Below are 27,864 nucleotides of genomic sequence, written 5' to 3'. Positions count from 1 at the left end.
TGCATGTGAATAGGCTACCAAAGTCATGTATAAGTCAGGTAATACTAATGTTTTCCATTAATGAATGTTCATGGAAGTAGGGTGGAAGCAGATCTGCTTAATTTAAGGCAGTGTGGTGTTTTGATTTTATTTAATTGCTGAAATAAGCTTCAGTCCTCTTTACTTCTATGGTGCTTGCATTTGTAGCATGGAAAGTAATAATCCTCTCAGCTGCAGAATGTTTCTCACAGCTTCATGCTGTAAGACAAGCATCAAGGAATTCTTGGGAATCATTTCAGGTAATATGCCTGCAGACTGATTGCACCCACTTAAGGACTGATGTGTTCTCTTCTGGTCTTTGCAATAAACAAAAAACAAAAGCTAGCGCTCAAGTGGCATTTGTTTAATATTTCATAGAGAAATGATGCCAAATGTATTTCATCATTTTCATAGAATCACAGAACAGACTGGGTTGGCAGGAACCTTTAAAGATCATCTAGGCAGTCTCTACCCTGCCATAGGTAAAGACATCTTTCCCTAGATCCATTCAATCTGACATTTTCATAGTCAGAACAGTGCTCATGATATTTTTAAGCAAAAAATAAGGAGATTTGTTATACTTTCAGAAATTTATTTGAAAAAAGGCTAAGATTAGACTAAGAAAATGCTCAGAATGTCCTCAGGTACTTGATTGTCTTAAACACACATAAAACTATTAAATTCCACTTGTGCAGTGCATCCCTGTGTAAGACTAGAAATAGGAGGGCAGGCTTGTGTGTGCTTCTGTGGACAGAACTTGTTGAGCAAATCAGTTAAGGCTGTTCAACAGCTGTAGCTGGAATTTCAGGACTCTGCAGTAGAGGGGAATGCGAAAGAGGTGATTTTTCAGAGGTTAGGACTGAGGTAGTTAGGTGTAGTCAATGTACCAACCAACCTGAATTTATTAAAATATTGCTATCAAATTACTAATTTTTGTATGGTGATTAAAATTGCAGTAACTCATTTTAAAAACTACTCTGTATGTGCTGAATTACTTGCATGAGTTGTAGCACTCACAAATTCATCTGTGTCTTTTTTTCATAATCAGGTGCATATAATTCTGAGATGCTGGAAGATTATTATATGAATTAGTTTTAATAAGATGTTTGAATTTTTTGCCTTAAACCTGTGTTTCAAAAAGGACAAGAGAAGTGAAATTGTTCAGTACTTGTCACTTGAATTCTTTCCCTCTCACTAAAACCAAAATCAACAGTAATAAAACCCCTCTTAGCTTCCTAAAATGTTTATCTCCTCCCCCTAAGTTCTGTGGTTTGATTTATTTCTGGATGAAGAGAAGAAATCACATTTTACACAGCTCATTTTATGAACTGTGTAATGCTACTTTTGCAGAGGTGAAGAAAAATGAGGAAGAAAATAATGATTCTGAATAAAGGAAAAAAAAACTTTCTTGCTGCATCATTAAGAAATAAAGGACACTTTAAAAAATGATCCCACTATTTTTTCTAATATTTGATATAAACACAAGTAATATGTAGGATTTTTACTTTATTTCCCATGCCATTTTGTAAATTTCTCTGACAAACACTCATTTTAAAGCAGCAGCTGCTTTGGCCAGAGTGATCTGCCTTCCCTTGATGGCCATGTGTTTAATCACAGAATCACTAGGTTGGAAGAGACCTTCTAGATTATTGAACCCAACCCATAAATTTGCAATATAGAGAGCAGCTTCTGTAAGCCAGTAATGTTAAAGATGGAATTTACAGAATCCCTTATGTGCAGCATTTCAGGTCGCTCTGCCCTGAACTCTTTTGAACAGTGGGGCTCTGATAAGGAAAAGCAGTTGAGGAGCATTTGAAGGTGTGTGTGTGCTCAAGTGGCCCAGCAGGGAAACAGTGCAGAAAATCAGTGAAGAAGTGATTCTAAGAGCTCAGGGCAGAATCATCTCGACCCAAGATAACCACAGATGACTGTACTAGAAACTGAAAATTAATAGGCAGTCACCAGGCAGGATGGCTTTATTTGCCCTTGACAATCGGTGGTGGTTTGGGAACTTCCTGAAAATCCTAGTCCAGACTTCTGCTTTTAGGACATGTCCTGCAAGTCTATTGTTGTTCTTTTGTTTCATATGTCCTATTTATAGAAATTAAGTAGAACAAAACAAGAAACCAATGAAGATACCACAAATAATGTTGATTGTGCCTTAAAATAGTTACTCTAGAGAGAGCAGAACATAAGCAACAGAAAGAATCATTATCATGCTTTTAACAACAGAGAAAAATGCTTTAGTTGTGGAAGCTTGAACAAAAACCAATAGAGTCAAAATTGGTCTTAACTTACATTTGTGTTGTGAATATTTGTATAGCTAAAATTGGCTCCCTTGACTCAGTGTTGCCATGTTTGGATGTGTCATAAAGGTCATATTTGCAAACTTGTGATATTTTCATAATAGTTGCATTTTGTTGTTGTTTAAATACATCCAAGCACATTATTTTTTTCATGTGTTTTGATTCCAAGAGCTTCACAGTGACAGTACCATGCTGTCTGTAAGCTGGTAAATGGAAATCAGATTCACCACAAATTAACATAAATATACTATTTCAGCTCTTTTAATTACATGTGGTTTGGAGGGAAGTTGTGATTTCTTTTATCAAATGAATCTGAGTTCAAATATTTCTCTTCTTTTTCCTGTGAGGTTAGATGCAAAGGGACTAGAAGTGGATAATAATCTTCACAAGTCACTGCTGCTTTCATAACTGGTGTTGTTAATACAATTTAATGCTGGTTTCTGCACAGTTACTGGATTTCAAGGCTGGAAAAAATATCCTTCTTATTTTATAACAGTAATTTTTTGTTATTTTTCTTCTCCTGTTGAACTATGAAGCAAAGATAACTTTGCAGCAATGAGTTCCTGCCAGTCCAGAAGAATTAACTTCATGCAGTTGCAAGGGCTCAGCATGCCCCTTGTCCTATTTGTCTTTATGAATGTATACTTGCTAAAGACATGAAACACTAATAATGCCTTTAAAAAGAAAGGATTACATTTTGCATGTAAGAATGTGTGTGAAGTGCATGAGGAAGCATTGTGTCTGTGAATTGAACCCAGTGGTGCAAATGCCAGGAAAGATACATATAATGGCACCCAGCTCAGCAGCTCTACTGTAGTGTAGGTGTTCAACTCTGCTTTACCTTCTGTACATAATCAGGGAATTGGAAATCTCATTTGAAACACTTTCACCCATTTCTTTTAATGTTCTGCCCCTACTGTTTTATCAGCCTGGAAGCAAAGCAGCCACTGAGCAGGGTAGGGGTGTTGCATGAATGAGCTCCAACTGGTGAGAGGGTTGAGTTCTGTTCAAGACAGAGACTCGCCTACTTAATTCTGAATTAACTTTTTTGTTTTTAAATAAGGTGCTTTCTTTCTTCCAGTCGCTTCTACTTAGAGGCAGTCAACATTTATCGGCAGAAAGATGCACTGCCATCTGGTGTCAGAACTGCTCACGGGAGCCAAGGCATTTGTCCAGAAAAAATATAAATATGATGTGGGGAATGGGGTGTAACAAATTGCTTTCTATAAAACTTCCTAAGCATTGAAGAAGAGAGAGACTGTTTAGAATAAACTGTCCACACATAAGCCCTGAAAAAAAAACCAAACAAACAAACAAACAAAAAAAAAAAAACAAAAAAAAAAACAAAAAAACCAAAACCAAAAAAAAAACACCCTGAGAGAGAAAACATGCAGTTGTTTTATTACTGGGAAATTTCAGTCTAGGTAAAGAGACTTGCATGTAAACTCATTTGCTGCTTCTTTTGTAGGGGGAAGAGGGGGAAATGGCTGCCCTGTTATCACCTTTCCAGACTATCCAGCTTTCAGTGAGATTCCTGAAAAAGAGTTTCAGAATGTCCTGACCTACCTGACAAGCATTCCAAGGTGAGCACCTGTCTAGAAGAAAAAACCTTTTATCTGCTAATGGACTTTACACATTTGATCCCTTACATGTGGCGTAAAAGCCAGGCTTGGTATTTAATTAAAGAAAAGCAAAAATAAGTTTATGGTGCAGTGTCAGTAAGTGTTGGTTAGTGACAGCTGTCTAAGGTAGTTGTTAGATAAATTACATGCTGCTATTTATATTTCATCAGAAAATTACTTCCTGGTATGTATGGATATAAGTTCCATGATGGACATCGTCTTCACTGTATCTTAGAATGCAATATTCAGAGTTTTAATTGAGCACATGTATAATTTTTGCAGAGCATACTAATCCCTGGGTGTTACTCAGAATATTACTCAGGGAGGGAACACTCTGTATCTGCATACAGAGGTTTGTCCTCACCACTTGAGCAGTTTCCCTGGCTTGGCTGAATGTGTCGTGTCTGCAGACTTCCAGAGCTTTGCCTATGTTGTGAAGCAGGCCCAAGGATTAATTCTGACTCTCTTAGAGGGCACAATAGTGTTACCAATGAGCTGTCCAATAAATATCATGATTTTTGTTGATAGTCTGTTAATGAATTAAATAGTGGGCTCAAAATCTTGATGGAGGTGAGGAAGCCAAGTAACACAATGAAGTGCATACCCTGGACTTCAAAAGAGCAAATTTTGGACTTATTCAGGGAACTGGTGGTAGCTGGGATACAAAGGAAGGCAGTTCTGAAGAGTAAATCTGCTGCAGAAGGCTGCCAAATTTTGAAGGACATCATTCTTCAAGTACAAGAATGGCACATCCTGGAACATGCAGGAGGCTGATCCCACTGTCTGAAAGTGAACTTGTGACTGAGCTGAGATACAAAGGCAGCATACCGGAGGTGAAAGCAGGGACAGACTACAAAGGAAGAATGTAGATACATTGTCCACATATGTTGGGATGGCCTCAGAAAAGTCGAAGCGCACCTGGAGCTGAGGGACAAGAAAAAAGGGACATCACGGACTGCTCGAAAACACTTCCGGTGCTTTAGCAGTACAGGAATAAACAAGGAAAATATGGACCTGTGCTGAATGGACTGGGCAAATTAGTAGCAGCCAGTAAAGATGAGGCTGAAACACTTGAGTTCTTTACTGCAGTCTTCTCTGACAGTGTCTCCCAGGCCTCTGTGCACAGAAAAGAGAGTTCAAGGAGGAGAATGACAAGCAATGACTTACAGACAAAATCAAGCATCTCTTGAGAAATCTTGACCCAAATCTAGTTTGGGATGAGCTGCTTTGGTGAGGACACTGTCCAGTGTCATAGTAAGGTTGCTCTTTATAATCCTTGAAAGGTTTGGAGATTGGAGGTAATATTACTTTGATCTGTGAGAAAATTATGGAGTGCATCCTCTTAAAATACGCTTTCGGGCACATAAAAGAATGAGGTGATGAGGAGTAGCCAGTATGAATTAAACAACAGTAATAGTGTTTGACCAGCCTATTTCTGTCTTGACAATACTGGATGCATCAATGGAGCAAAGCTGTGCATGTTTTTTGCCTCACCCTAAGCAAGACTTTCAACTCAGTCTCCCTCAGCACTCTTCTATTCACTTGAGTTGTTACATTTTGGCAGCTGGACTCCCGAGTGGGTAAGAAAGTGCGTGGATTGTTTGGCTCAAGGAGAGGTGTTTGTTGGCTGATGTTTTATCTGGACACAGATTTCCTCAGGGAACTGTATGTATCCATGCTCTCTGATGTCCTTGGCAAGGATCTGGAATAGGAGATGGAGTGCACCCTCATCAAGTTGTACTTGATGTAACCAGCCCCTCCTGGTCGTGCTTCTAATCCCTAGTTTGTCAGGGAATGAAACTCTGAAGCTCACAGCCAGTTGTTGTGTTTTGTTTATCCTGGTGGTGGTTAAACTGCATGGTGCTAAGCATCCCATGGTCATATCTTGGGTACTGTTTCTGCAAATAATTATATTCTAAATTCACATCTGCTTCTCCTTTTGAAAGTCCTTGGTGGTGCACTTCATGGTGGCCCACTGAACTTCTGCACAGAGCAGGGCTCATGTGAGAAATTCTGATCAGAACAAACAGCATCTGGTATGGTGGGGAAGCACTGAGTGCATCCCAGCACACCTTTGATCAGAGCAGATTTTCTGAAGGTATTTCTGACAACAATTACTCAGTGAGTATTGAGCCAGAAGGGATCATTCCTTAAGTCTTGCTTTTCTTCTAGGATTTTCTTGTTTCTTTAATTTGTAAGTATTTTGAAAGAGAGGACTGCTCTTTTTAAACAAAGGAGATAGCCCAGCCTTCTAGATGTTACGAGTAAGGTATTCACTATTGTGAATATAACAGTTCTCTAGGTTTAAAGTGATGACAGTCAGTTTCAAATCTTGTAAAAATAATGCTGTTGTTAAGATACTGATAAATGTGCCACCTTTTTGTGCCTGAGAATCTATAAAATCTCAAAGGGCTCATGATATTCCTGACTGATATCTTCACTAGCAGTGTCAGAAGCTTATCGTGTAAAATTGTGTTTGTGAGACCTTGTGCATGTTTTTGGGAGTAAAAGCTACAGAAATGACACTACCCAGATCCCCTTGGGAAGGATGTTTTGTTATTGATATGTTGCATGTATCGATACATATATAACCCTAAGAGGGGCAGTGCTGCAGTTCTTCTTGAATTGAGTTATTTCTAGTGCTCTTAAAGGTGGCATAAGATAGGATTTTTCCTGATTTCCTAGTGTTCAGATACCATTTTACGTGCTTTGGAAGTGACTTTTAAAGGAAGTGGAGGCAGTTAGTTTTTACTTTGTCAGTTGGTTAAAGAGGTGTAAAGAGTACACATTTACAGAAAGGATGGAAGTGCAGCCCACAGCTCTTAAGCATGGACCGCTCTCCCAGGTTATTGTAATTTAGTTTATCAGATGTGTAACTCTCTCTTTTGGCTGTTTGACAGACTAAGGGGAAATGGACTTTTCTAAGAGCACAGACACACGTGGAGCCATCCCAGTTCCTCAGAAGACTACTTGTTCTACTTGGCCCTGTACAAGATCACAGCAAGGGCTTGGCAGCAGTAACTCAAACATTGTCTGTCTGCCTGGAGTCATATGTTAAGGGAAACTGTATTTCATGGGGATGACAGTAAGGAGCTACTAAGAGCCTCATCTTTCTGTCCTCTACAGTAGAGTTCACCCAATAGTATATTTACTGGTATAATAAATCTTAGCAGTGACTTCAGGTTTTTAAGATCTCTTCCCAAGTGAAAGAAGGCTAGCTTAGGAGTTTGTTGAAAGAGGAAAAACTGAAGCCTCTCAAACTACCTTTTTATTCCTTCTAATTTTATAGATAAACATGAGTGTTTCACCTCTTACTGTGTCCTTGTTCTGTATTATCTGAACACTGGGTTTCACAAGTTTTTTCTGTGTGAACTTTCTCTTGTCTTTTTCACAGGAAACTTTAATCATGAAACAAAAAATACCTTGTGAGGTACGTTTCATTTAGGAATAGAACTATTAAAAGTTGCATGCTATCAGTTTAGATGATCATGGAGTGAAATAGTGTAAATAGTAGAACTATTAGCATGTGCTTAGATGTGTAAATGCCTGATATGTGAGGATGTTAGGAAAGGACACAGTGGAAAGGGAATACCTCATCTCAGTTTAAAGATACTCAGTTAACCTTGGTGCAACTGTATAACATTAAGCAGAAAGCTGAACCGTATTCTTCAGGTGGGTGTTGTTAATCTTGCAAGGTAAATTTTTGTTCCATAGATGATTGGATAAAATATGATGTCTAGCATGGTTTGTAGTAATCTCAAAATATTCAGTATAGATTGTTGACATAATGTGTGACAACAGTCATGGACCACATGTACAGAAAGATTGCTGCTTTGTCAGGAAAAAACAATGGATTAAGGATGACTACAATAGACAGTGGAAGATTGAAGCTAATGCTTTTATAACTTCTGTTTTGCTGTTGAAATATATGTTGTAAGGTATCTGTGTAATGCTTCTGAAGCAGATTTTTCCTTTTAGCAAATAATTTTTTTATTAATATTATTATTGAAATATGAGATAAATTTTTAATAAAAGGTGAGAATTGTCTTAGAAAAGTGAATAGGCTATCCAAGTAGGAGAATCCTTGGCAGTACATAAGGCTGTACTTTCTAGGTAGATTAATTTAACTGAAATGCTGAATTGGTACAAATAGTTAACATGTAACTATTGATCCACATGAATTAATAGTTCTTATCAATGGAATTGTAGAATACAGTAATATCTCTAGATAAAGTGTCTGTAAGAGGTGACAACTTTAAATTCAACTGTATTTCAATAGAGGTTAGCCATGTCTTGCATTCTTTTGGGATATTTTGGGATTCTATAATGTCCATGTAGTTGGTCAGATTCTCCTTTGCCGAGAATTTCCTGTTACTTCACTCTGGGAATCCTTTGGGGGTGACTGCTGAGGTTGGTAGAAAAAAAAGGCCCTGCAGATCAAGGTTGTCTTCTCTCTTAGCTGAGTAAAAGCTGAGCTACCCCAAACACCATCATTCTTACTGCATAGTGGGAGAAGCAGCTGTGCAATGCACCTTTTACATCCTACATGTACTGAGGCTGAAGGAAGAATATTGAATTTCAGGACATTCAGAGTTCTCTGTTCTGAAAGTTTGGGTTTTTATATTTTTCTGTTGACCGCTAAGATTTGCACTGTACCTTGAAGGCAGGTGTTATTCATGTTTAATTTCTCCTCATCACAGCTGTTTCTTGAAATGTATTTTATTAGCTTAAGTGTGTACACATTGTTGGAATATGAATTTACCAAATATGGGTAGTGGCATGAGAACTTGCTCCAAAAGAAATTAATACATAATTGCAGTAGTTAAAAAAAAATTAACTACACAGTACTCTTCAACATATGGTTTTGCTTCTGGTTAATTAGCAGTTTCTACTGCAATTAGAAAACAATATGCTGTTTATGAGAGCAAAAGAGTATAGTTTTAATGCTTTTCTTTCCTGCTCATATAAGCTCATCTTTAAACAAAGAAAGCAAGCTAAAATTTTTGTGGTCACAAGAGGCTGGAAAACTAATATTTTAAAAACATAAAGCTGTGTCTTAAACACAAAATCCCTTTCAGGAGAAATAAGTAGTGTAGATTAAAAAATTCAGAATGGTTTTTGATGGTCTGTTTGAGTCCCATGCTGCTGTTTAAGTATGAGCCATGGGCCTTTTTTGATTGTATTCTGACAGAGCCTTGCACAGCTTCTCTTTGCAATGCCATTCTATCCTACTGCACGGTCTTGAGCATAACTCAGGTTAACTTGGCAAGTTCAGCAGTTTCCTGTTTTGAAAGGTGTCCATCAGTTTCCTGGCTGGAAGAGAGTCCCTTTCTTTGAGATTCCTGAAGGTTTACAAATGCTTGAACACCATGTAGCTTTCTAAAAATCCTGTTGTTTTTTGTTCTCTCTGGTGTAGGAAATTAGGGAGCCGTCCTGTCCAAGAAATGGAACAGAACGAGACGATGTCCGAAAGCGTTGATGTCCGACACTTGAAAAGCTCAGCAGCGGGGTTTGCCAAGCTTCTGGCAGACTCCTCCTTGTTCACTATACCAGCTTCCCATTGTTTGGGATAACACTGGAAAACAGAAGGAGATACGTGTGCGCTGAGCCTTTCAATGGGCTCGGATCTGTGTGGCACAGCAAAGCATGATGAGGCAGATCTAGGTAGGGACCAGAGGGACGTGCAGCAGCATGGCATGGCTGTTGCTGGAGCTAGCAAACCTCTGTGTCAGGGACATGGGAGAGCTCAGGGCTCATCCTGCTTGGGCCTGGCCAGTCTCCTTGGCATAGACCCACCACTGGGCTCTGAAAGCAGAGGCAGCAGTGTGGGGGTAAAGCTGTGTTTTGAGCCTGTGAGTCCATCAAAGTCCAGCAGACCCTGTGAAATGCCAGTGTCAGAGGGTAACTACCTCTGTTTGCTCATTCATCTGCAAACTGAATGGGCAGCCCACCACTAGCTAAGAGTTAAGTAATTTTGTTTTATGGAGTGCCAGGGATGAACATCACCACATAACAGGAAAAAAGTGCCAAAAACCATCTGCCCTGACAGTTCATACTGACGTGCTGAGCAACAGCTTTGCAGCTTCAGAGTTTATTTCTGTCAGCTGTGCTTAATTTCCCTGCTCTCCTCTTTGTTAGATTACAATCCAGGCTGAAGATATGGAACCTGTACCCTGCTGTTACCTTGGCAGTCCCTCAAATTTGTCAGTGAGAATATCCCAGGACTTCCAGCAAAATCTGTCACGCTGTGTGTACCCTTCCTTTCTCAGAGCACAGCTGCCAAACAGTTGTAAATACCATATGTTGCAGACAGAGAACGTAGGGTCTTAGGTTTGAAGTAAGAGCCTTCTATCTTAAAGTGGCAGTCCAAAGGTTTTGTGTCAGATACATACCCACACAAGATTAAGGTCAAAGCTCAAACTGTTTCTTAGATTCTGAATTTTTACTGGGTTTAAAAATATTTACGCTTGTTTCAATGTCCACCTTATAAGTGCCTTAAACTTGTTTTAAAGCCCAGCCCTGTACAGGTAAAGCCTTTCCAGTCTTTAAATCCCATTTACACCTTTGGGGTTTAGAGGATTTGGGTAGTATGTATGACATACACCATCCGGTGGTAAATTTAGTCTGCTAATAAGACAAAGTAAATTAAGCACTGTAAAATTGTGAAAGTTAATTACTAAGATTCTGGACTGTCACACAGGTTTTTTTATTAGTCCAGTATTAAATTCAGAGAATTTAACATCCTATTTAAGTGTAATGGCGCAGTTCTAAAGTAAATTGTGCAGCATTCCCTGTAAGGTTGTTCCAATACTTTGTGCTGTAGCATTAGTGGTTGTTGCAGAGTCCTGGAAATATGTATAGTTCCAATATTGCAATTCTGAATAGTGTAAAAATGTTTTAGGGAGTTGGACTTAATAGTTCTAAAATGAGGGTCACACAGGCTTTCTGTTGCTCAATTTACTTGAGCTTAAACAGACATAGAGCCCTTTTGCCTTTATTGACCTATTTATCCTTAATTGTCCCTCCAGGATAACGTGACCTACTTCAGCCATCTGTAGTTAAGTCTAAATGAGTCCTCAAAGTTGTTGTCTTTCTTCAAACAGTCCTGAAAGCAGCTCTGCATGACCTGAAGAAATCACACTGAGTTTTCCATTTACAAAATTATAACTCTTCCTTAGAAACTGCTATTGTACTTCAATTTCATACACTAAAAGAGGCTTTATTAAGCAACAAGTTGTTAAATTATTTTTTCTTTTACCTGCAAAAATACATTAAGGTCTGTCTGATTTTAGTTCCTTGGTGAGATAAAGCTTGTGAAGTTCTGGGCAGGCAGAACTAGATGATTTTTAAGGTCCATTTCAACCCAAGTAATTCTATGAATCTATGCAGTTATCTTAAAAAAGCTGATGGGTACCATGGAGAGGCGGTGAGTGCATGTGGTACAAGCAGATGTCCAGGCCCAGGCAGATGATGATGCCTGGACACTTTAGTTGTTATTTTTAATCCTGTCTACATTCCCTCAGCTTCCCCCCCAACAGCATAAGCTTTTTGGAGCAGAAAGAAGGTCAGCATCTATGATAGGATATAGCCAACATTACTGTCTTCCAATCAGTCATGGTTAAGGAGGAATTGCTAAAAATGGAAAAGAGGCTGATTTGAGGACCTAAAGGAGCACAGGAGATAAAGAGCAGATATAGGGACCAATCAAGGAAGATACTGATGTCCATATCACTAAATCTGAGTGGGGAGATAAAAGAAGTATGACTTGGATGTTGCATAAATTGGCATAAATATTTTAAAATAAATAAGGTGTGTACCAGTGCTGTCCATTTGGCTGAGGAACACAAGCAGTGCTTGAGACAGAATTCCCTCATGTAAATATGTTGGGATTTGTATCTTGCAATTTCAAGAGACCTAATTCTGTGCAGGATAAAGACTTCTGGCTGCTTTTGGGACCAAGGCTAGATAGCAGCTCTCCTGTTGGTCAGTGAGCTGGCATTTGCCTTGTTGCCAGGACGTCTCTGGTAGTGCCCCATCTTCCTTGTGGGTTCTTGTTCTGCTGGCAGTGCAGTGAGCTGCTGTTGTCACAGTCCTGTGAGCTGCTGTTCTGAGTCCTGTCGTGACTGAGGAATTTTCAGAACAGGCATTGGGCTACAGGTAACTGCTTGTGGCTGTCTGACCTACAGTCATTGTGAAGTTTTGAATTGTTAATAGCCCCTTAGACAAAGCTCTTTGAAGTTGTTCTCATTATTTTTTCTCCTCTTTATCTGGCTTTTAAGATCTCCTGTCACTGACATAGCATCATGTGTACTTATTCTTGCCTATGCTTATAAGTGGCAAAAGGCATGTATTTTCATGGTGTCTGTATGATTCTGCTCATCTCTTCTGCTTCATGAGTAAATTTTAACCACTTGCCTATGATGGTTTTTATTTATGCCACCTCACAACCCAACATTAATCTAAATTCTTCTTTTCCCACTTGCTGAGGGATCCTAAAATGCATTTTGGTTATCTGATGGCTCCCAAGTCCTGAGAAAATTGCAATACAGTGTATTTTTAGAAATGCCTGGGGCATGAACTAATAACAGCTGAGACCAAAAGTAAGCATAATAGGAGAGGACAGAGAGAAGGTTTTCATCAGTGGTACACTGGATATGATTTAGGGAGGGTTAGCTAGAATGTGAAGAAATAAGGAAAAAAAAGGTGTATAGTTGATGCAGGGAAATACATCAAATTTCTTATCTGAACCTTGTCTGATGATGAAGCTTTAACAGGTTCAGCGCCAACACAGTTCAGATTTTCTTAATTTCCTGTGCAGCTTCATCTGTTTCTGTGAAGGGAAGGCAGTAACTATCAAAACCAGAATAAAGAGATGGTGTAAATGCTTTGGGTTTTTTAATGTGCATTTAAAAATATATCTATTAACAGAATTTCAGTATAGAATTAGATTGTACAATAGTATGCATGTTGTTTTTTGGGGGGTGGAGGGAGGGGAAAAGGTTTTTATTTCCAAAATCAGATTTGGAGCATAAGCATCAAAAAGAAATGGTACCTTCTTTTTGTAGGTTGTGCTGCTGCTGTGGAGTGCCACAGCATCAGCTGTGTTGGGTGAAATGCAGATGTTGGTGCCAAGAGCATAAAAGATAGTAATTTTTACTTGGCATTCAGTGATTTTGGACAGACCACTAGAGGCTGCACTTGTATAACAGCTCTTCTGGCTGTTTTATTTTAAATTTCTTCTGCTGAAATTCCTTCTCTATTCTGTATTTCTTAATAAACAGTGTCCAGCCTTAGTTTGAGCTGAGTAGGTTTTGCCTTTCACAGTCACAGTTCATTGAGCTGACTATGACAGGGCTCAGTAATCAAATAGAACAAACTTTTCTACATCAAGAGCCTTCCTTTGTGTTGAAGCACAGTACAGATTGCTCACTGGTTAAACACAGTAAGGAGTAAATGGCAAACTTTTTCTCTGACTCCAGAGATGAGGGTATGGAGAGAAAGATGCAGTGCAGAGACTTCCACAGCACCAGGCACCAGTTTTAAATTCAGCACCTCAGGAAGTTTGAGGTGAGCCTGTTCCTTGGGTCTGCTTTGGATGATTTTTCAATGATACAGAAGAGGTGGACATGTCCATCCAGCACTTCTGCACTAGCTGACTTCTTCAGTGTTTTCAGCTAAGAGATAGAGTTTATAAAAACTAAAGCCAAAACTATATTACTTCTGTCTGAAATGATAGAATTAATGTATGAAGGTGTTAATCATTACATTCCTATTTTTGCCCCATATGCAGTGCCATGTACCATAAAGTGCACCTGTAATTTCTGTTTTACCTCATAAATATTGCTGGAATAAGAACTGATTACTTATGGACTAGTTATACACCTCAGCTAAAGGTGATTCTTATAAGAATCTCAACTGAGATGTCACAAATCAGTATCACCACAAGATGTCAGGCCCAGTGCTTGAGTGGGAGCCAAAATGTCATGCCAGTTTGCTTTAGGGGCTCAGGTCTACTAGGTAGCCCAAGAGCTTCATCAGGGTGTTCATAAATGCTGCCTTTGTTGGAGATAATTCTGTCTTCAGATTTGTTCAGTATACTTGACCTCAGTTAGTCCTACATCTGTGGCAGAACTTGGCACCAAATTGCTATTTTCTGTCTAATGGACTGAATGCCATAACAGCAACATGCAGCTGTATATGCAGCCATCTTTTTGAAATACATTTTCATTCTATTTATTTTCTTGGCAGATGGTTTCTTTGCCACTTGTATCTCAATTACAATGAAAGTCTCAAATTTTCTGTTGGAAAAATTGAAAATATAATTCTAAAATTTGTTAATTTAGAGCAAGTGTAGTTAAAGGGAAGATTTTACTGTCTAGCTTTCAGAATACTTCCAACTTGTCTTAGGGCTGTAATTGCTTTGTGATTACATACGACATAATTTAATGAGTATCAAAAATTATAAATTGCAAGTTTGGAATTTAATTTGTAACATTATGTAATGTTATAAAATGTTACATTTGTAACACATTCTAAAGGATTATAAATTCTTTTATTTGCCAGGCTATTCAGTTAAATGCTTTGAAGTACTAATTTAAGTGCAGGTTTCTAGAAAACTTCAGATGTGGAATAGCAGCAGCATTACAAAGCAACATGCAGCTTAGATACAGTGTTGAAACGTACAGGCTTTGCAGTTGAAAGGAGGATGTTCAATGTAAGAGCTCCTGTGTCTGGTTTCTAGTTCTTTTTCAGTTTCTTCTATCTCTAAATTGTTTTAATCAGGAACCTTCTGCAGTGAGACTGGGTACTTTGGGCTATAAAAGCCTGCAATTTCTGAGGCTTTCAAACTGGAGCTTTGAGGACTATGATGTATATCAACCTATTTTCATCATTTACTCAAAAAAGCACAAGTCTGCTTTCTTTTCCTTAGAGATGTTGGTTTAAAATGTTAAATCCCTAACAGATTAATCCCTAAGTTTAGTTTTACTTTGGATTGTGAGAAAGAAGCTGTCATAAGATAAAAATATTTAAAGACCAAATGAGTACAAGACATTTTAAAATTATTAACCAGCTTTAAAATATTTTAAAATTAGGGATACATGCCAAACATTATATTTTTGTGCCTTTTTAAAAAATACCCAGCAGGTGGATTTCTTTTGGAACAAAGTGGATGAATTGGCCAGTTTTGAAACAAAGCAAATTTTACAATAACAAGCAATCAAGAATTGTAAGAAAATGAAACTGCTCTAAGTCTGATTGTGGTTTAGTGGCTGGGTGCTACATTTTGTATAATGTTACAGCTGAATATTCCTTTTTTTTTTTTTTTTTTTTTTTTTTTTTTTGTGTGTGTGTCAAGTTCATAACCCATTAAATTCTTCTGCTCTAGGAAACACTGCATCCTCTAGGATGTAGCTAATGATTGAAGTCGTGTGGGTTACCCTACATAAGGGGCAGGAGGAGAGGAGATGTGCAGCCAGATGAATTGTTACTGCCCTTTTCCTTGCTGGCAAACCAGCACAAAACTGCTACAGTGAAATGTCACCACAGGGCTTAGCTGGTTTATTTTTTTTTCCTAGTTGCTGTACTGGAGATTTTTATCTTGATTTGTTAATGCCATTAATACCACATTCTTCACTATATTATTTTACTGTCTCCTAGCACTTATAAAGGCCACTAAGGAGGTGGCACTTCTCTGCTTCCATTAATTGCTGGGGCATTCGTGGTTTCATTTTTTTAGTGTGTGAAACACTGATGATTAAGAAAGAATTCTTGTCTCCCCTTCACCCCCCAAGAAATCATTCCTGTCAGCAACAGGAGAGATGGAGAAGTAGTCTTTGAGGTGGCTCAGATTCAGTCAGTTTGAAGTGTCTTGTCTCTGCAAGTGTAGAATGCAAAGTTTCTCTTGGGAAATGAGCAGCCGTGCTCATTAAGTGTCTGATTTCCAATGGCCTGTTCCTAAGCTAAGTGACCAATGATGAGTGGGTGAGCCAATGCAAGTCCTTCTTACATAGGTTTACAGCTGTATGCCAAAATAGATCAGGATTTGTGAGGTGCCCCACATCTTTTGAAATGGTGTGTGCATGTCACTGTGCTGAGGGTGAGGAAGATTTAGGATAGGGTGGTACCCTGTCCTAAGAGTTCTGCTTATGATAAAGACTGCTGCAGACATTGCCTTGGTGCTCTGCTCAATGCAGTAATTCTCCATGAAATGTTATTGAAGTCCTACTATGGAAATAGCTGTTCAGCCCTTGAGAGCAAGAATTTCTATTCCATTTGTATGCTGAGGTAGTTGAGGCAGGGAACAGTCCTGACTGTCATGTAGGCCAACTGTTCAATAATAAAGCTGTAAGACTGAAATTCAGTTTTAAATAAGTGGACTTATGTAACCTAAAATGCTGTACAGAATTTCAAATGTGCAGGTTTGATACTTTCAAGTCTCTGGGATGAGCCTGAAGATTTGCTTTGTTTCATTTGTAGCAGAGTTCAATGTATACTCACTGCTTTCATACAGCAGTGTAAAAGCAATAGGAAATTATTTGTGTAGCAGTTGTCACCACCCATACCTTGGAGAAATGCGAGGATCTTTCAGAGGATGTTTATGTCATTGCTTCCACATACCCTGGAGGGAAGTTTCTTTCCACAGTCCTATGCACTATAAGCTTTCCCACCCTTTCCCCCAAGTGCATGAGCTAATAAGTCTTGCAAACAAGACAAAGAGGAGATGTCCCCATAATCTAAAGTGAGGAGTCACTAAGTGGAAAATTCGGTTCCTGCTCTGCATGCAAAAGTGGCTGCTTGTTGGGCAGGTATTTCAGCATCACTTACACCTCCTCCTAAAGGTTTTACACTGGCTCCCCGAGACAGGGGGAGGGGCCGGAGCAGAAAGTCTACTCTCTCCTGCATTTTCTCCTGTCCTCTGTGGCCCTGCTCTTCTTCCTCCACTTTCTACCTTTCTAACCTGGCCTTTGTGAGTTTGCTGGACACATTTCCTGCAGAAGCAGGGATGGTTCCCTGCCTTTCTAAAAATGTTCTGTTCTTTGTTCTTGTGAATAAACAAAGAACAGTGCTTATCCCATGGTGTTTTGGGAATTTTGTTTTGATCTGTGGTTTTTTTTTTTTTTTTTTTTTGTGCATGTATTAGGATAGAAACAAAGGAAGGAAATACTAAATTTGAATTAGGAGTTTATATAAATTATGTTTCAGAAAGTACACCGGATACAAGTTAATACATTAAAGACAAAAAAGTTCATATGGGAAATGTAAATAAGCCTGAGTAGACAGGTGCTTCTGCTAAGGTTTTCTAATATTTCTCACTTTAAGGGTTTATTTCTAGTTATTTACAGCTCTGCCAAATTTTCTTTCCATTTGTGAGGTGCCACCTAATTTTATAGTGTAAAGTTCAGCCAAAATAGCTGAGTGGTTCCTAAGATGCCAGGGAACAAATCCACCATGCTCTTCAAACATTGAGAAAAATGTTTAAGAAGCTCAAGTGTCTACTTCCTTTGTTCAAGGACTCAGGCTTGACACTCAGAAGAATGACGGCTTTTATGTCAAGAAAGTACCTTGAGAAAAATCTGCCTAAATCCTAGGCCACAGATGCTAAGTAACTATTCCTGTTGCCAAAAGTGTCCTGCTGCATCCTGGGGCTGAGCAGAAGCCTCTCTGGTTCCAGGATGAGCTGCTCTAGAGCCACGTCTGCTACCAGGGCTGAGAGCAGGAAGGCTGTGGCATGGGATGTGAGTGCCACCTCTTGACCAGCAGGCAGTGCAGACAAACTGCTGGACTCCACAGGCAGGACCACAGCTGAGGGAAGTGTCCCCCCTGGGAACTCACTGGGAGATGGAGTGGGACATAGCATACAGTTGTAGGATGAAGGGAATGTGATATTCAGGAAGGGGTGAGAACTGATGTCATTCATCCTGATAGTCTAAAATTAAAAACAAGCAAACAAAAAAACAAAAACTTTTTGAACTGCTCTTTGGACAAGGAGTGATGAATGGGAGAGACAAATGTCGGTGGTGGAGACAAGTTTATTGGAGAGGGATGTGGAGGCATGAGAAGATGATGTGAACTAAGCTGATGAGTACAGTGCAGCTGGACCAAGGCAGGGAAAAAAGCTTGATGGGCTTTTGATGAGCTGTGCTCATCAGAGCATGCTTCTGCTGAGACACTGAGAACAAAACAAAATGCATTCCTCTCAAGCACATGGAGGGGTAGGGGAAAACCAGTATCAGGATAAAATGTAATAAATATGGCTGAGGGAAAGAAGGACAGCTGGCATTCACAGTTAAATCAGGAGCCAAAGGAAAATTGAGTATGTGCTTGTTTCCAAAGCACTGTTCACTCTATGCCCTAGAAAGGAGGAGGGTATTGCAAAGTGTCTTGCAACCCCATATGCAGGTGCGTGTCTGGCAGCAAGGAGAGGTCAGTAGAGCAAGGGTACATTGGCAAACAGACCTGTTTTCAATATTTACTTTTCTTGAATACATGACTTTGTTCTCTTTGTAATGTTCTCAACTTTGTTGTACACAATGTCTTAGTTTGGTTTGTTGCTTCCTGCCTGTGACTTGCTGGAGCTGGATCCCAGACTCCAGAGCCAGGCCTTTGCAACAAGGCACTGTTGTCAAGATAACAAATACTTTTCCCACCCTGATTGATTTGGAACATGGCATTTTTTTTTCCCACTGGTGTATATTAATGGAGTGTTAACAGTCTGAAGTCAGATACTCAAGACTTTGCCACCGGGTCTCTTCTAGGCAGCAGTGGGGAATCCTGGCTTTTTATGCTTTTTATGAGCTTGCTGATTCATGCAAGCACACAACATAGATGATCCTTCTATTTGATCCAGTGGAAAAAGAAGGTTGGCTGAAGACATCTTTTGGGCTATCTTAGAGATGTACTTTTCTTTGTTAATTCTTCCACTTAAGTAAGCCTTGTCTTTTTATTTTTCTAGGATAATGATATTAAGTTCTGCTTATTGTCAGGTGTTGAGGCATGTGATTATCTGTGTGGAGCTGCCCTGTAGATAATTTCTGGGATCCCAGATGAGCCTGTATTTTCATGTGTTCCTAGAGAGAAATCCTATTGATGCTTTTTCAGAGACTTTAATTTTATTATTATTGCACTGAAATATCAGTATTTTCTTGAACTGTTATACAAATGTTGCATATTGGTATTTTGAGATTATGGTTCCTCTAAGGAACTAAGGAGGGATTTCAGGGCTCCTGGGAACTTCTACTGAGCAGAGAAAATAGACTCTTTATGAGTCTTAACACACTCCAAAATCCACACTGACTTCTGTGGGAACAGCTATAGCACCTTTTTTACTCCATTGATCCACATTAAGGCTGTGTACCCAAGGAGTTCGTTTTGCCATCTGGTTATTGTGGCACATGGTTGCTATTATAATTTTATTTTGCTCAGTAACTAAAGGTTAAAATTGTGAGACCTTTAAATGGGGAACAGAAGAAGGCTAAAATCAGTCTGGACCTCTCTCCTTCTTTTGCCCTTTAAATAAAGAAATAGAAAAGGGGAAACTTTAGTAAATCATGGAAATTTACTGTAGTGGGAAGCATGTTACTAATATAAAGCCCTGTTTGTCTGCAAGGGTTGTCAGGCTCACAAGGCAAGTGCTCAGATGTTGTTTATCAGTGTTGTCCTAACCCAGAGGCAAGAGTTAAGTAACGTGCACTGAATGTGGGCAGTGAGGATGGCTTCTAACATTCTGCTGTGCTGAAAGGGTTGCTTAGCTGCTTCTGAAAGAAAGTAGGGGTTCCTCTGCATTTCTATTGATCATTCATGTTTCTCACTAAAAGGCATGTCTGTAAATTTGGGAGATACTGCATTTTGTAAAAGAAAGGAACAAACTGTGACTCCTGTTTAAATCTGTAATTTTGAAGAGTAGCTTAAGATGACACATCTGGGTACCTGTGTTCTTCACCCTAATGAATATCCTCTTATCGTTATTCTATTGACATAATCTTATAAAGAAAAGCTGGTGTTTCCATGATTCAGCAATCTTGAATAAAGAATCCTGACATTCTATTGTGTTGATTTTTATTTTTTCTTTTAAGATATTACCATAACTAATTGATGCACAGTATTTCTACAGGTCACACAGTGCCACAGCAGGCCTTGCAATAAATCATCAGATGTAAAAACACAGCACATATACTGAAAAAGGAGCAAATGTATGAGAAAACAATAAATCTGAGCCTGTCTGCTTTGCACTTGCTCGCTGATTCCGTTTTCATTGCGATTGGCTGGCAAGGGCTGCTGCTGGCAGTGCACAATTGGCTTGGATGGGGAATTACAAAACAGGAGCACACATCCCTTGGTCGGGGCTCAGCAGCACATGCAGCTGAGCACAGGCAAGAGAAAGGTCACCCGTACAGCAGGATTTGAGCCGAATCTCTCTCACAGATGTTTCCATTCCAGAGAAGTGCCTCTGAGCTCGTTCTCATCTATGGTTTGCTGGGTATAAATGCTGTAAGGTTTCTTTGTTTCCTGAATGTGAAAATGCATCTAGGAAGAAGTTGACAACCTGGAGGCATATGAGAATTTCAGATACGTGGAGCAGTATCATGGAATGATCAGAAGGATCTGTGGTTTTAAGGAGTTTTAAGTACCAGTGAGAAGGAAGACAATTCAAACAGAAGGTTAAAAGCAGATGTGAAGGGAAAACAACTTTATTTTGATCCTGAAATTATACTGACACCATCATGAGGAAGGGATTATATCAGTGCCAAACAGTGGAGAATCTATCAGTCTCACTTTCTTCTGAAATAATCCCTGTGCAATAAATGTAAATAATACCTTTTGTGAAAAAGAAGAAATCATTACTTGAATAAATTTTGAAACTCTGTGAAACACTGTGGAACTACTGCATCTTTGCAATAGTGTATAGTGTATCTTTATTTATTTATATGAAGAAAATTCTGCACAAAAGGGTCAAACTACTTTTTTTTTTTCTCTGTTTTTTGACTGCTTTTCTGTGCGAGGGAACCAGGAGTTACATTTGTATTTTTAACTAAACGTTCCTGTTTTCTTCTTTCCTCCTCCAAACTTAGTTTACGAGATGCTGGAATTGGATTTATTCTTGTCATAGATCGCAGACAGGACAAATGGACCTCCGTGAAAGCTTCCATACTGCGGATAGCAGTGAGTACTGGCTTAAATGTCTCCTTAGAACGATTTTTCTGTGTTTCTTACAAGTGAAAAGCATGATTTTTTTTTCTCTTCAACAATATGTCAGCTAACAGATGATACAGAAGGTATCCAGTAGGTCTTTTGTATCTCAGACAGAGCATCATGTGTCTATGATGTGCTTTTAATGCAGTCTGAAGCTCAGGACATTTTTTTAAGTATCCACTTGGAGAAAGTGAATGTGTAAGCATGCAGCTCTCCCAGGTGGGAGCTAATATTTGCATGAGGAGTTTACCACTTGTAAAAGAAGTTAATGAAAAAACTATTCTTGTGATATTTGATTTAAAACAAGGATTACATGTAAGCAAGAAAATCTTATGTGTCTTCTGTGATCAATCAACAGTACATGCTCTTAACTTTCCCAGTCTCCCTTTCAAGTAATATTTTTTAAAATCAGTTAAAGAAACTTATTAGAGGATTTTTTTTTTTAATCAAAAGTAGGGAAGGATAGATTTGTGTTTATCATGTGCTTATCCTACTGCTGATTTACTTGTTTTTTTAAGTTTTTGGTTCATTGGTTGCCTTTTTTTTCTTCCTTGTTATCCTTGCTTGAATTGTTAGAGTCAATAGTCTTTCCCGTAAGGGCTGAAAAACAAAGCTGTACATATCTTTTAATTTTTAATGGCTGAAAAATTTTGACTCTGTAAGATAAAAGTCAAATCAAAACAATAGATGTCATTTTAATGTGGCCTGATGATGGCCAAAAAATTTTTTGTTTATTATAAGTTAAAGGTAGTCCATTACTTTAAAGTAATACATCTTTAAAGGTTGTATTACTCCCACTATATGATGTTTTGGGAATGAATATATAATGATATAACATTCCCACAATACAACTCTCTACACAATAATCATGGTAGGATTGTTAAAACATTGAAAATATATTGAAGTATGAGCAAAATTTGCTGTTGCAGCTCATCCTGAAATTTTGAGATGCAGCATTGAGCAGATTCCAGTAGTGAAAACTGAGAGCAGCATAATTTAGGATGATTGAAGAAAAATTACTCTATCTGGAGCTTTGGCATCTCTCAAAAGTCAGTGCTGTAGTTTGTGTTCAAGGACAGATAAGTGTTGCACAGATTATGGTCCTTTTATTTGCATAATTGGGGTTGTAAGGGTTAGGGAGCCACTGCAGACAAGTTGCTTATAGCTGTGATGATAACATTTATGGTAATGTTCCTCCAGTGTGTGTTACTTTGCTTTGAAGCACAGTGAACAGAACTGAGCAACTCTTCCCCATTATAAGGGAACTGTCACTGTCATGATGGTGTTGGTGCCTAAGAGATTTGCCCAGAGAATGGTGTTAAGTGCAGGAGCACTGCAAAGTTGCAGTAATGCTGCTGCTGGATTATTTTGCTTTTTTCAGCTTTTCTCATTCTTCTGTGAGCTTTTTCTGAAAGAAGAATCATGCTTCTTAGCTGAAGTCTAATCTGATGAAGGCAGGATTTTTTTATATTTGCTTCTCTGTTGAACAGCAGCAGTGTTGGCTTTGAATTGTACCCATGTATATATATCTATAGCAGTCCTCCTGTTGGGCTTCAGCAATGGTCACATCAGCCCCAAACAGTTGAAATATTGTGTTCCTATTCCAAAACAAAAGGTAGTGTTTGCTCTTGTCCATCATATTGTTGCTATAGTATTTGATGTAAATGAAATCTAATGCATTTCAGCTGTCTGTTGTTTAACAAAAAAAAAAAAAAACAAAGCCAAATATACAAGATATGTATATTGTGCCAAATTAATGAGGTCCTATTGATAGACAAAGATTTCTTTTGAATGGCTCAAGGGTAACTGGAAACTTCCACTTGTTTGGTTTTTCTAACAGTCAGAATTGTCTTTTGCTGGTTATGAAGCATCTGAGTGTTATTTGGGCTATTTGGACTGTACTCGATGACAGCACTGGCAGTTTCAATCACAGAATGCATTGGATTGGAAGGGACCTTAAAGATCATCTATTTCCAACCCCCTGCCATGGGCAGGGACACCTTTCACTAGATAAGGTGGCTCAAATCCCCATCCATGTTCAAGCCTGGCCTTGAACACTTCCAGGGATAGGAAATTCCCAGCTTCTCTGAGTAACCTATTCTAGTGCTTTGCCACCCCCACAGTCAATAATTTCTTCCTTCTGTCCCATCTAAACCTACCTCCTTTCAATTTGAAGCCATTAGCCACTTCCTTTTTTTTTTTTTTTTCTGAAGCTTATTTCTGTGTGTGAAGATAGGAGTCTCATGTTATTTGAGATGAGAGTTTTGCCTGTCGGTTTATTTGTTGTAATTTCTGCCATTTTACCTGGTTTTTTTTCTCTAATCCTGAGGGAGTTGACCCTCTTATTTGTGAAATCAGAAATGCCAACATAGATGCTGTGGCTGCAGCACTGCCTGCTGGGAATATCCTGGCTGGAGCATCTGTCCATCACTAATACCCTGGCAACTGTAGGACATGTATTTGTAAGCACTGAGCAGTTGTTAAACAGAAATTCATACTAGCATGGATTTGTTATTATAATTTCTGTTATTTTCAAGACTCTCCATACACATTTGGTTTGTCATAGTGGGTATTGGAAGTATGTTTTGAATCGTAACTTAAAAATGGGGTTTTCCAGGCTGAAATTATTGTGGAAAATGTATTACTAAAATTTTTTAATCTTCATTTTTTCCTTCTTTGTTGTAAAGGGTACTTTATTTTTCCTGGGGCAGAAAATGAGCAATGATGAGCTGAATCTATATTTCATGCTGATACTTAAAGATTTTTGTAGTCAAGACTCTGGAGATGAGGTTAACCTATTTTTGCAGACATAGCGGAAGGCCAGTGACTGCACCACTCGCCCAGGATGACTGCTGCTGCAGCACATGCAGTGCAGTGGGACTGAGAGCAAAGCCAGAGGCCTGGGCTGAAATATGGCACTTCTTTTCCTGGGATGTGACAGAGATTGTGGGAAGAACGTGGCCAGGCATGCAGACTTTGCTATTGTTCTATTCTACTTGATGAAGTTGTAATGGGCAGGCAGCCCAGGATGTTGTTAGCAGGCACATGACTTGCAGACTCTGTGGTTTAAGAGACACTGCAAACAACATTATTCTTTTCATTTTTCACCTGATTTAGCTGAAGTGAAGTTATTAGCCTAGGAAGAATCTGGTCTACTGGGTAGTCAGGCTGAGAGGTGAAATTCTGGTAGAGATTCCAAGAGCCAAGTTTAATGTTAAGCATGAAGTCTTGTTGATAGCAAATTGTCATGTTGTTAGAGAGACAGTAGAATTTGAATGTTCTTACAAGAAAAACACTGAAGTTAGTGGTTGCAAATTGTTCACTTGATTACATTGTTGTTTGAGGATACAAGATTTTTTAAACTCTTTGCCCTGTCACCTAGAGTGATTCTCCTAAATTTGTATTAGAATGTTCTCTTTTCAGTTAAACATAGTATTCAGAGTATAAGGAAGCATGCAAGGCCTTGCTGAACAGTTTAGCTCCTGGGGCTGGACAATTACGTAGTCTCATGGATAAATGTGCAAAGAGAAGCAGTCATATTGGCTGGTAAAGCAGCTCTGTATTGTCCCAGCTGAAGTTGGGTGAATGACAAATGCCAGACAAATTGATCCATTTGTCCTTTCTATGCAGTCAAAAATTACTCTTTTTTTATCCCCTTTTTTCTTTCTCTCCTAATGTTATCACACCAAACAAGCAATATTCAATCCACAGTTGTAGGAGCAAGGCTTTTTACTGATAAGTGCATTCTAGGATTTCACACAGCTCTCTTCACAAAATCAAATGACCATAGAATCACAGAATGGATTGGATTGGAAAGGATCTTGCAGATCACCTATTTCTAACCCCCCTGACCAAGTCAGGAACACCACTAGACCAGGTTCTCAGGTCCTCATCCAACCTTGCCTTGAACACTTCCAGGGCTGAGGCACCCACAACTTCTGGACAACCTGTTCCAGTGCCCCACTACCCTTACAGAAAATAATTTCTTCCTGACATGTAATGTTAAGTCTCCCCTCATTCAATTCAAAACAACTTCCCCTTGTCCTACCACTATCTGCCTGTGTAAAGTCACTCTCCCTCTATTTTATAAAAGTTCTAGCATATTTTCTTTAAAAAATTAAGTCTATGTCACTACATTGTATTAGTCTCTTGTTGTCCTGTCATCATTGTCTTCCTCTAGAGGGAAAGTGTGCAGTGTGAACTCACTCTTTTAGACAAACATAAAATTGCACTCAACATCATTAAAATATTACCATAGCCATTCATCAACCTCAAATTGAAGGTCCAGGGAAAATAAACTTCCTTGGTGCATAGGGAATGATGTACCTGTGGGCCACTGCTCTTGAGTAAGCAGTTAGGATGGAGATTGTTTGATCTGTTAGTGAGGAATTTTTATCCAGTTACAAAACTTTGCAGCCCTTTCTAAATGTGACAAGAGATGGGTTTTATTCTGCCTCCTGGAAAATAAGTTTGCTTTGTGATTTGCCACCACTAACTAAGGATGCACTGCATGTAGATTTGGTGACTTCTATTTTGGACTGCACTGTTTTTCTTAGCTGTTCATAAATCAAAATGCAGTCTTCACTGCTAACAGTGGCTTAGCCCATTAATTTCTTTGAAGATCAGGGCCAAGACTACTGGCTGGCAGGAGCAAACCAGAAGCCAATGGATACAGCACACCAGAATGCTTAGATTGGACTCGATGATTGTGGAGTTGTTTTCCAAACTAATTTATTCTTTGATTTTGTAATACCAGCCTAAACCTTGCAGGAGTCAGGCAGTCCCATTTTTGTGCCATCTGGAATCTTATTGGTTTGATATCCAAGGTGAGAAATGCTGAATTGCAGTAATCCAACTTTGAGTTCTTTGGCCTTGTTTGTAGAGATGTTGAATTTTTTAGTGAGTTCTTAGTGAGTTTCTGATGTAGAAAAGATATGTTTTTTAAGTGTTTTAAGACACTGTTTTACACTTATATGGGATAGGTATTTCCCATTAGCCCAGTTTCTTGTTAGCTCTTTGCATCATGTCTGAAAAATATAATAACACTTCACACTTTGTATGGCTTAAGTTTGAAAACACCACTCTTCTTTCAAGCCCAGTCATGTTTCTCACTTGGATTTAAGACTAGAACTTGGCAGTATGATGAAGCTGAAACAGGATTTGTATTATTTTGTGGCTATTGTTATGAATGAGTACAATAAATGATAAATGAGTAAGTTTATTTTGAGATCAGTATGGTTTTGTCTGATTGCTTTGGATGTTTTGAGACTACTTCACATGCAGGCACTTTTGCAGTTATCCTTGTGTTGTTAGCTATTTTTCTTTTTTTAATGTATTTGTTGAATATATGAAAACAGAGAAGTGAGTCACTTAAACTCAGAAAGAAGGATCATAATGTTACAAGCATTAAACATAGATCTAATGCAAAACAGTCCTATGTTTTTAAAATTAGATTTCAAGCTGCTCTTTTTATGAACTGATTTATTTCAAGATTTTTCGTGACAAGAATTATATGTAAGGCACTTGTTCTTTCTAGGCAGGAATATACAGTTCTAAATAGGTAAGCAAATACTTACTGGGCCCTTTATATACAGAAGTATTTTGGAAAGAAGTTCTCTGTGGCTTATGGCATACTAGTAAGTGCAGAAGGGAAAAGACCACCATCACAGAGTGGGTATTTTGAAGCTGTTCATAAAATGAAAATCAGTGTTGTTCCAAATATTTTGAGACAGAACTACTAAAACCAAGTCAAGCATTAGCTCTTTGATGGCTCACATGGTTATGATATTTCTGCAAGCTGGCTTAACTCCAGGGTCAGTTCTGGCGGTACACACAGCCTCTCTGCCAGTAATTTCTGTGAAGAAAAATGATAGTTAGGATTATATGCAGCTAACATTTGGTCCAGAGAAGGCCACAAAGGTGATCAGAGGTCTAGAGCATCTCTCCTGTGAGAGCAGGCCGAGAGACTGAGGTTGCTCAGAAGAGAAGGCTCTGAGCCAGACCTCACTGCAGCCTTTTGGTATTTAAAGGGGGTTTATAAAATAGAGGGAATGACTTTACACAGGCAGATAGTGGTAGGACAAGGGGAAGTTGTTTTGAACTGAATGAGGGGAGACTTAACATTACATGTTAGGAAGAAATTATTTTCTATAAGGGTAGTGGGGCACTGGAACAGGTTGTCCAGAAGTTAGGGATGCTTCAGCCCTGGAAGTGTTCAAGGCAAGGTTGGATGAGGACCTGAGAAACTAGTCTAGTGGTGTTCCTGACTTGGTCAGGGGGGTTAGAAATAGGTGATCTGCAAGATCCTTTCCAATCCATTCTGTGATTCCATGGTCATTTGGTTTTGCATTTTGCCCAGAACTCAGCTGGGTTCAGTCTATACGTTTTCCCCTTTCCAGAAACCTGGGGCATGCAGTGAAACGCTCCCCATCCTTGAGAAGCAGATGCCTCAAAGCAGATCAACCTGCTCCTGAGAAATTATTATCTGGTTTTCTGGAGAATTTAAGATTGTTCCCTCTTTTGTTCAGCCAGAAACGGTTCTTCCCCATATTCTAGGTTCAGGGTACTTGTAGGGCAACAAAGATCTCAGTGTATTGGAACACTGGAGCTGTGCTGTATACAAATTCCTGGTTTGGTCAGATTTAATTTAAAGCTGAAAACAATGTGCACATCTACATATTTTCCTCTTTGGAATTGGCACTGACCTGACTGGATGAGAAAGTGAAGAT

General features: G+C 38.9%; 1 protein-coding gene across 21 annotated transcripts in view; it reads left to right on the top strand.

The window, feature by feature from the left end:
- The window catches only part of MCF2L (MCF.2 cell line derived transforming sequence like), a 152,796-nt gene that overhangs the window by 92,324 nt on the left and 32,608 nt on the right, over positions 1-27,864 (top strand). For 17 of the 21 annotated variants that reach the window (XR_014949759.1, XM_021545619.4, XM_021545612.4 and 14 more), the window contains 2 exons: positions 3,793-3,907; positions 21,016-21,106. Coding sequence is in view for 18 of the 21 variants with exons in the window: in XM_021545619.4 (XP_021401294.2) it covers positions 3,793-3,907; positions 21,016-21,106 (206 nt within the window). In the remaining 3 variants the exon portion in view is untranslated. Of the gene's footprint in view, positions 1-3,792; positions 3,908-17,106; positions 18,873-18,895; positions 20,435-21,015; positions 21,107-27,864 lie in introns of those variants that run through there. The other 4 variants (XM_085558696.1, XM_085558682.1, XM_077781575.2 and 1 more) reach the window with 4 other exon arrangements.

Source organism: Lonchura striata, chromosome 1 (assembly GCF_050655825.1).
Source record: "Lonchura striata isolate lonStrDom1 chromosome 1, ASM5065582v1, whole genome shotgun sequence".
In the NCBI taxonomy this organism is placed as follows: Eukaryota; Metazoa; Chordata; class Aves; order Passeriformes; family Estrildidae; genus Lonchura; species Lonchura striata.
This window is presented reverse-complemented; position numbering and strand designations above follow the sequence as displayed.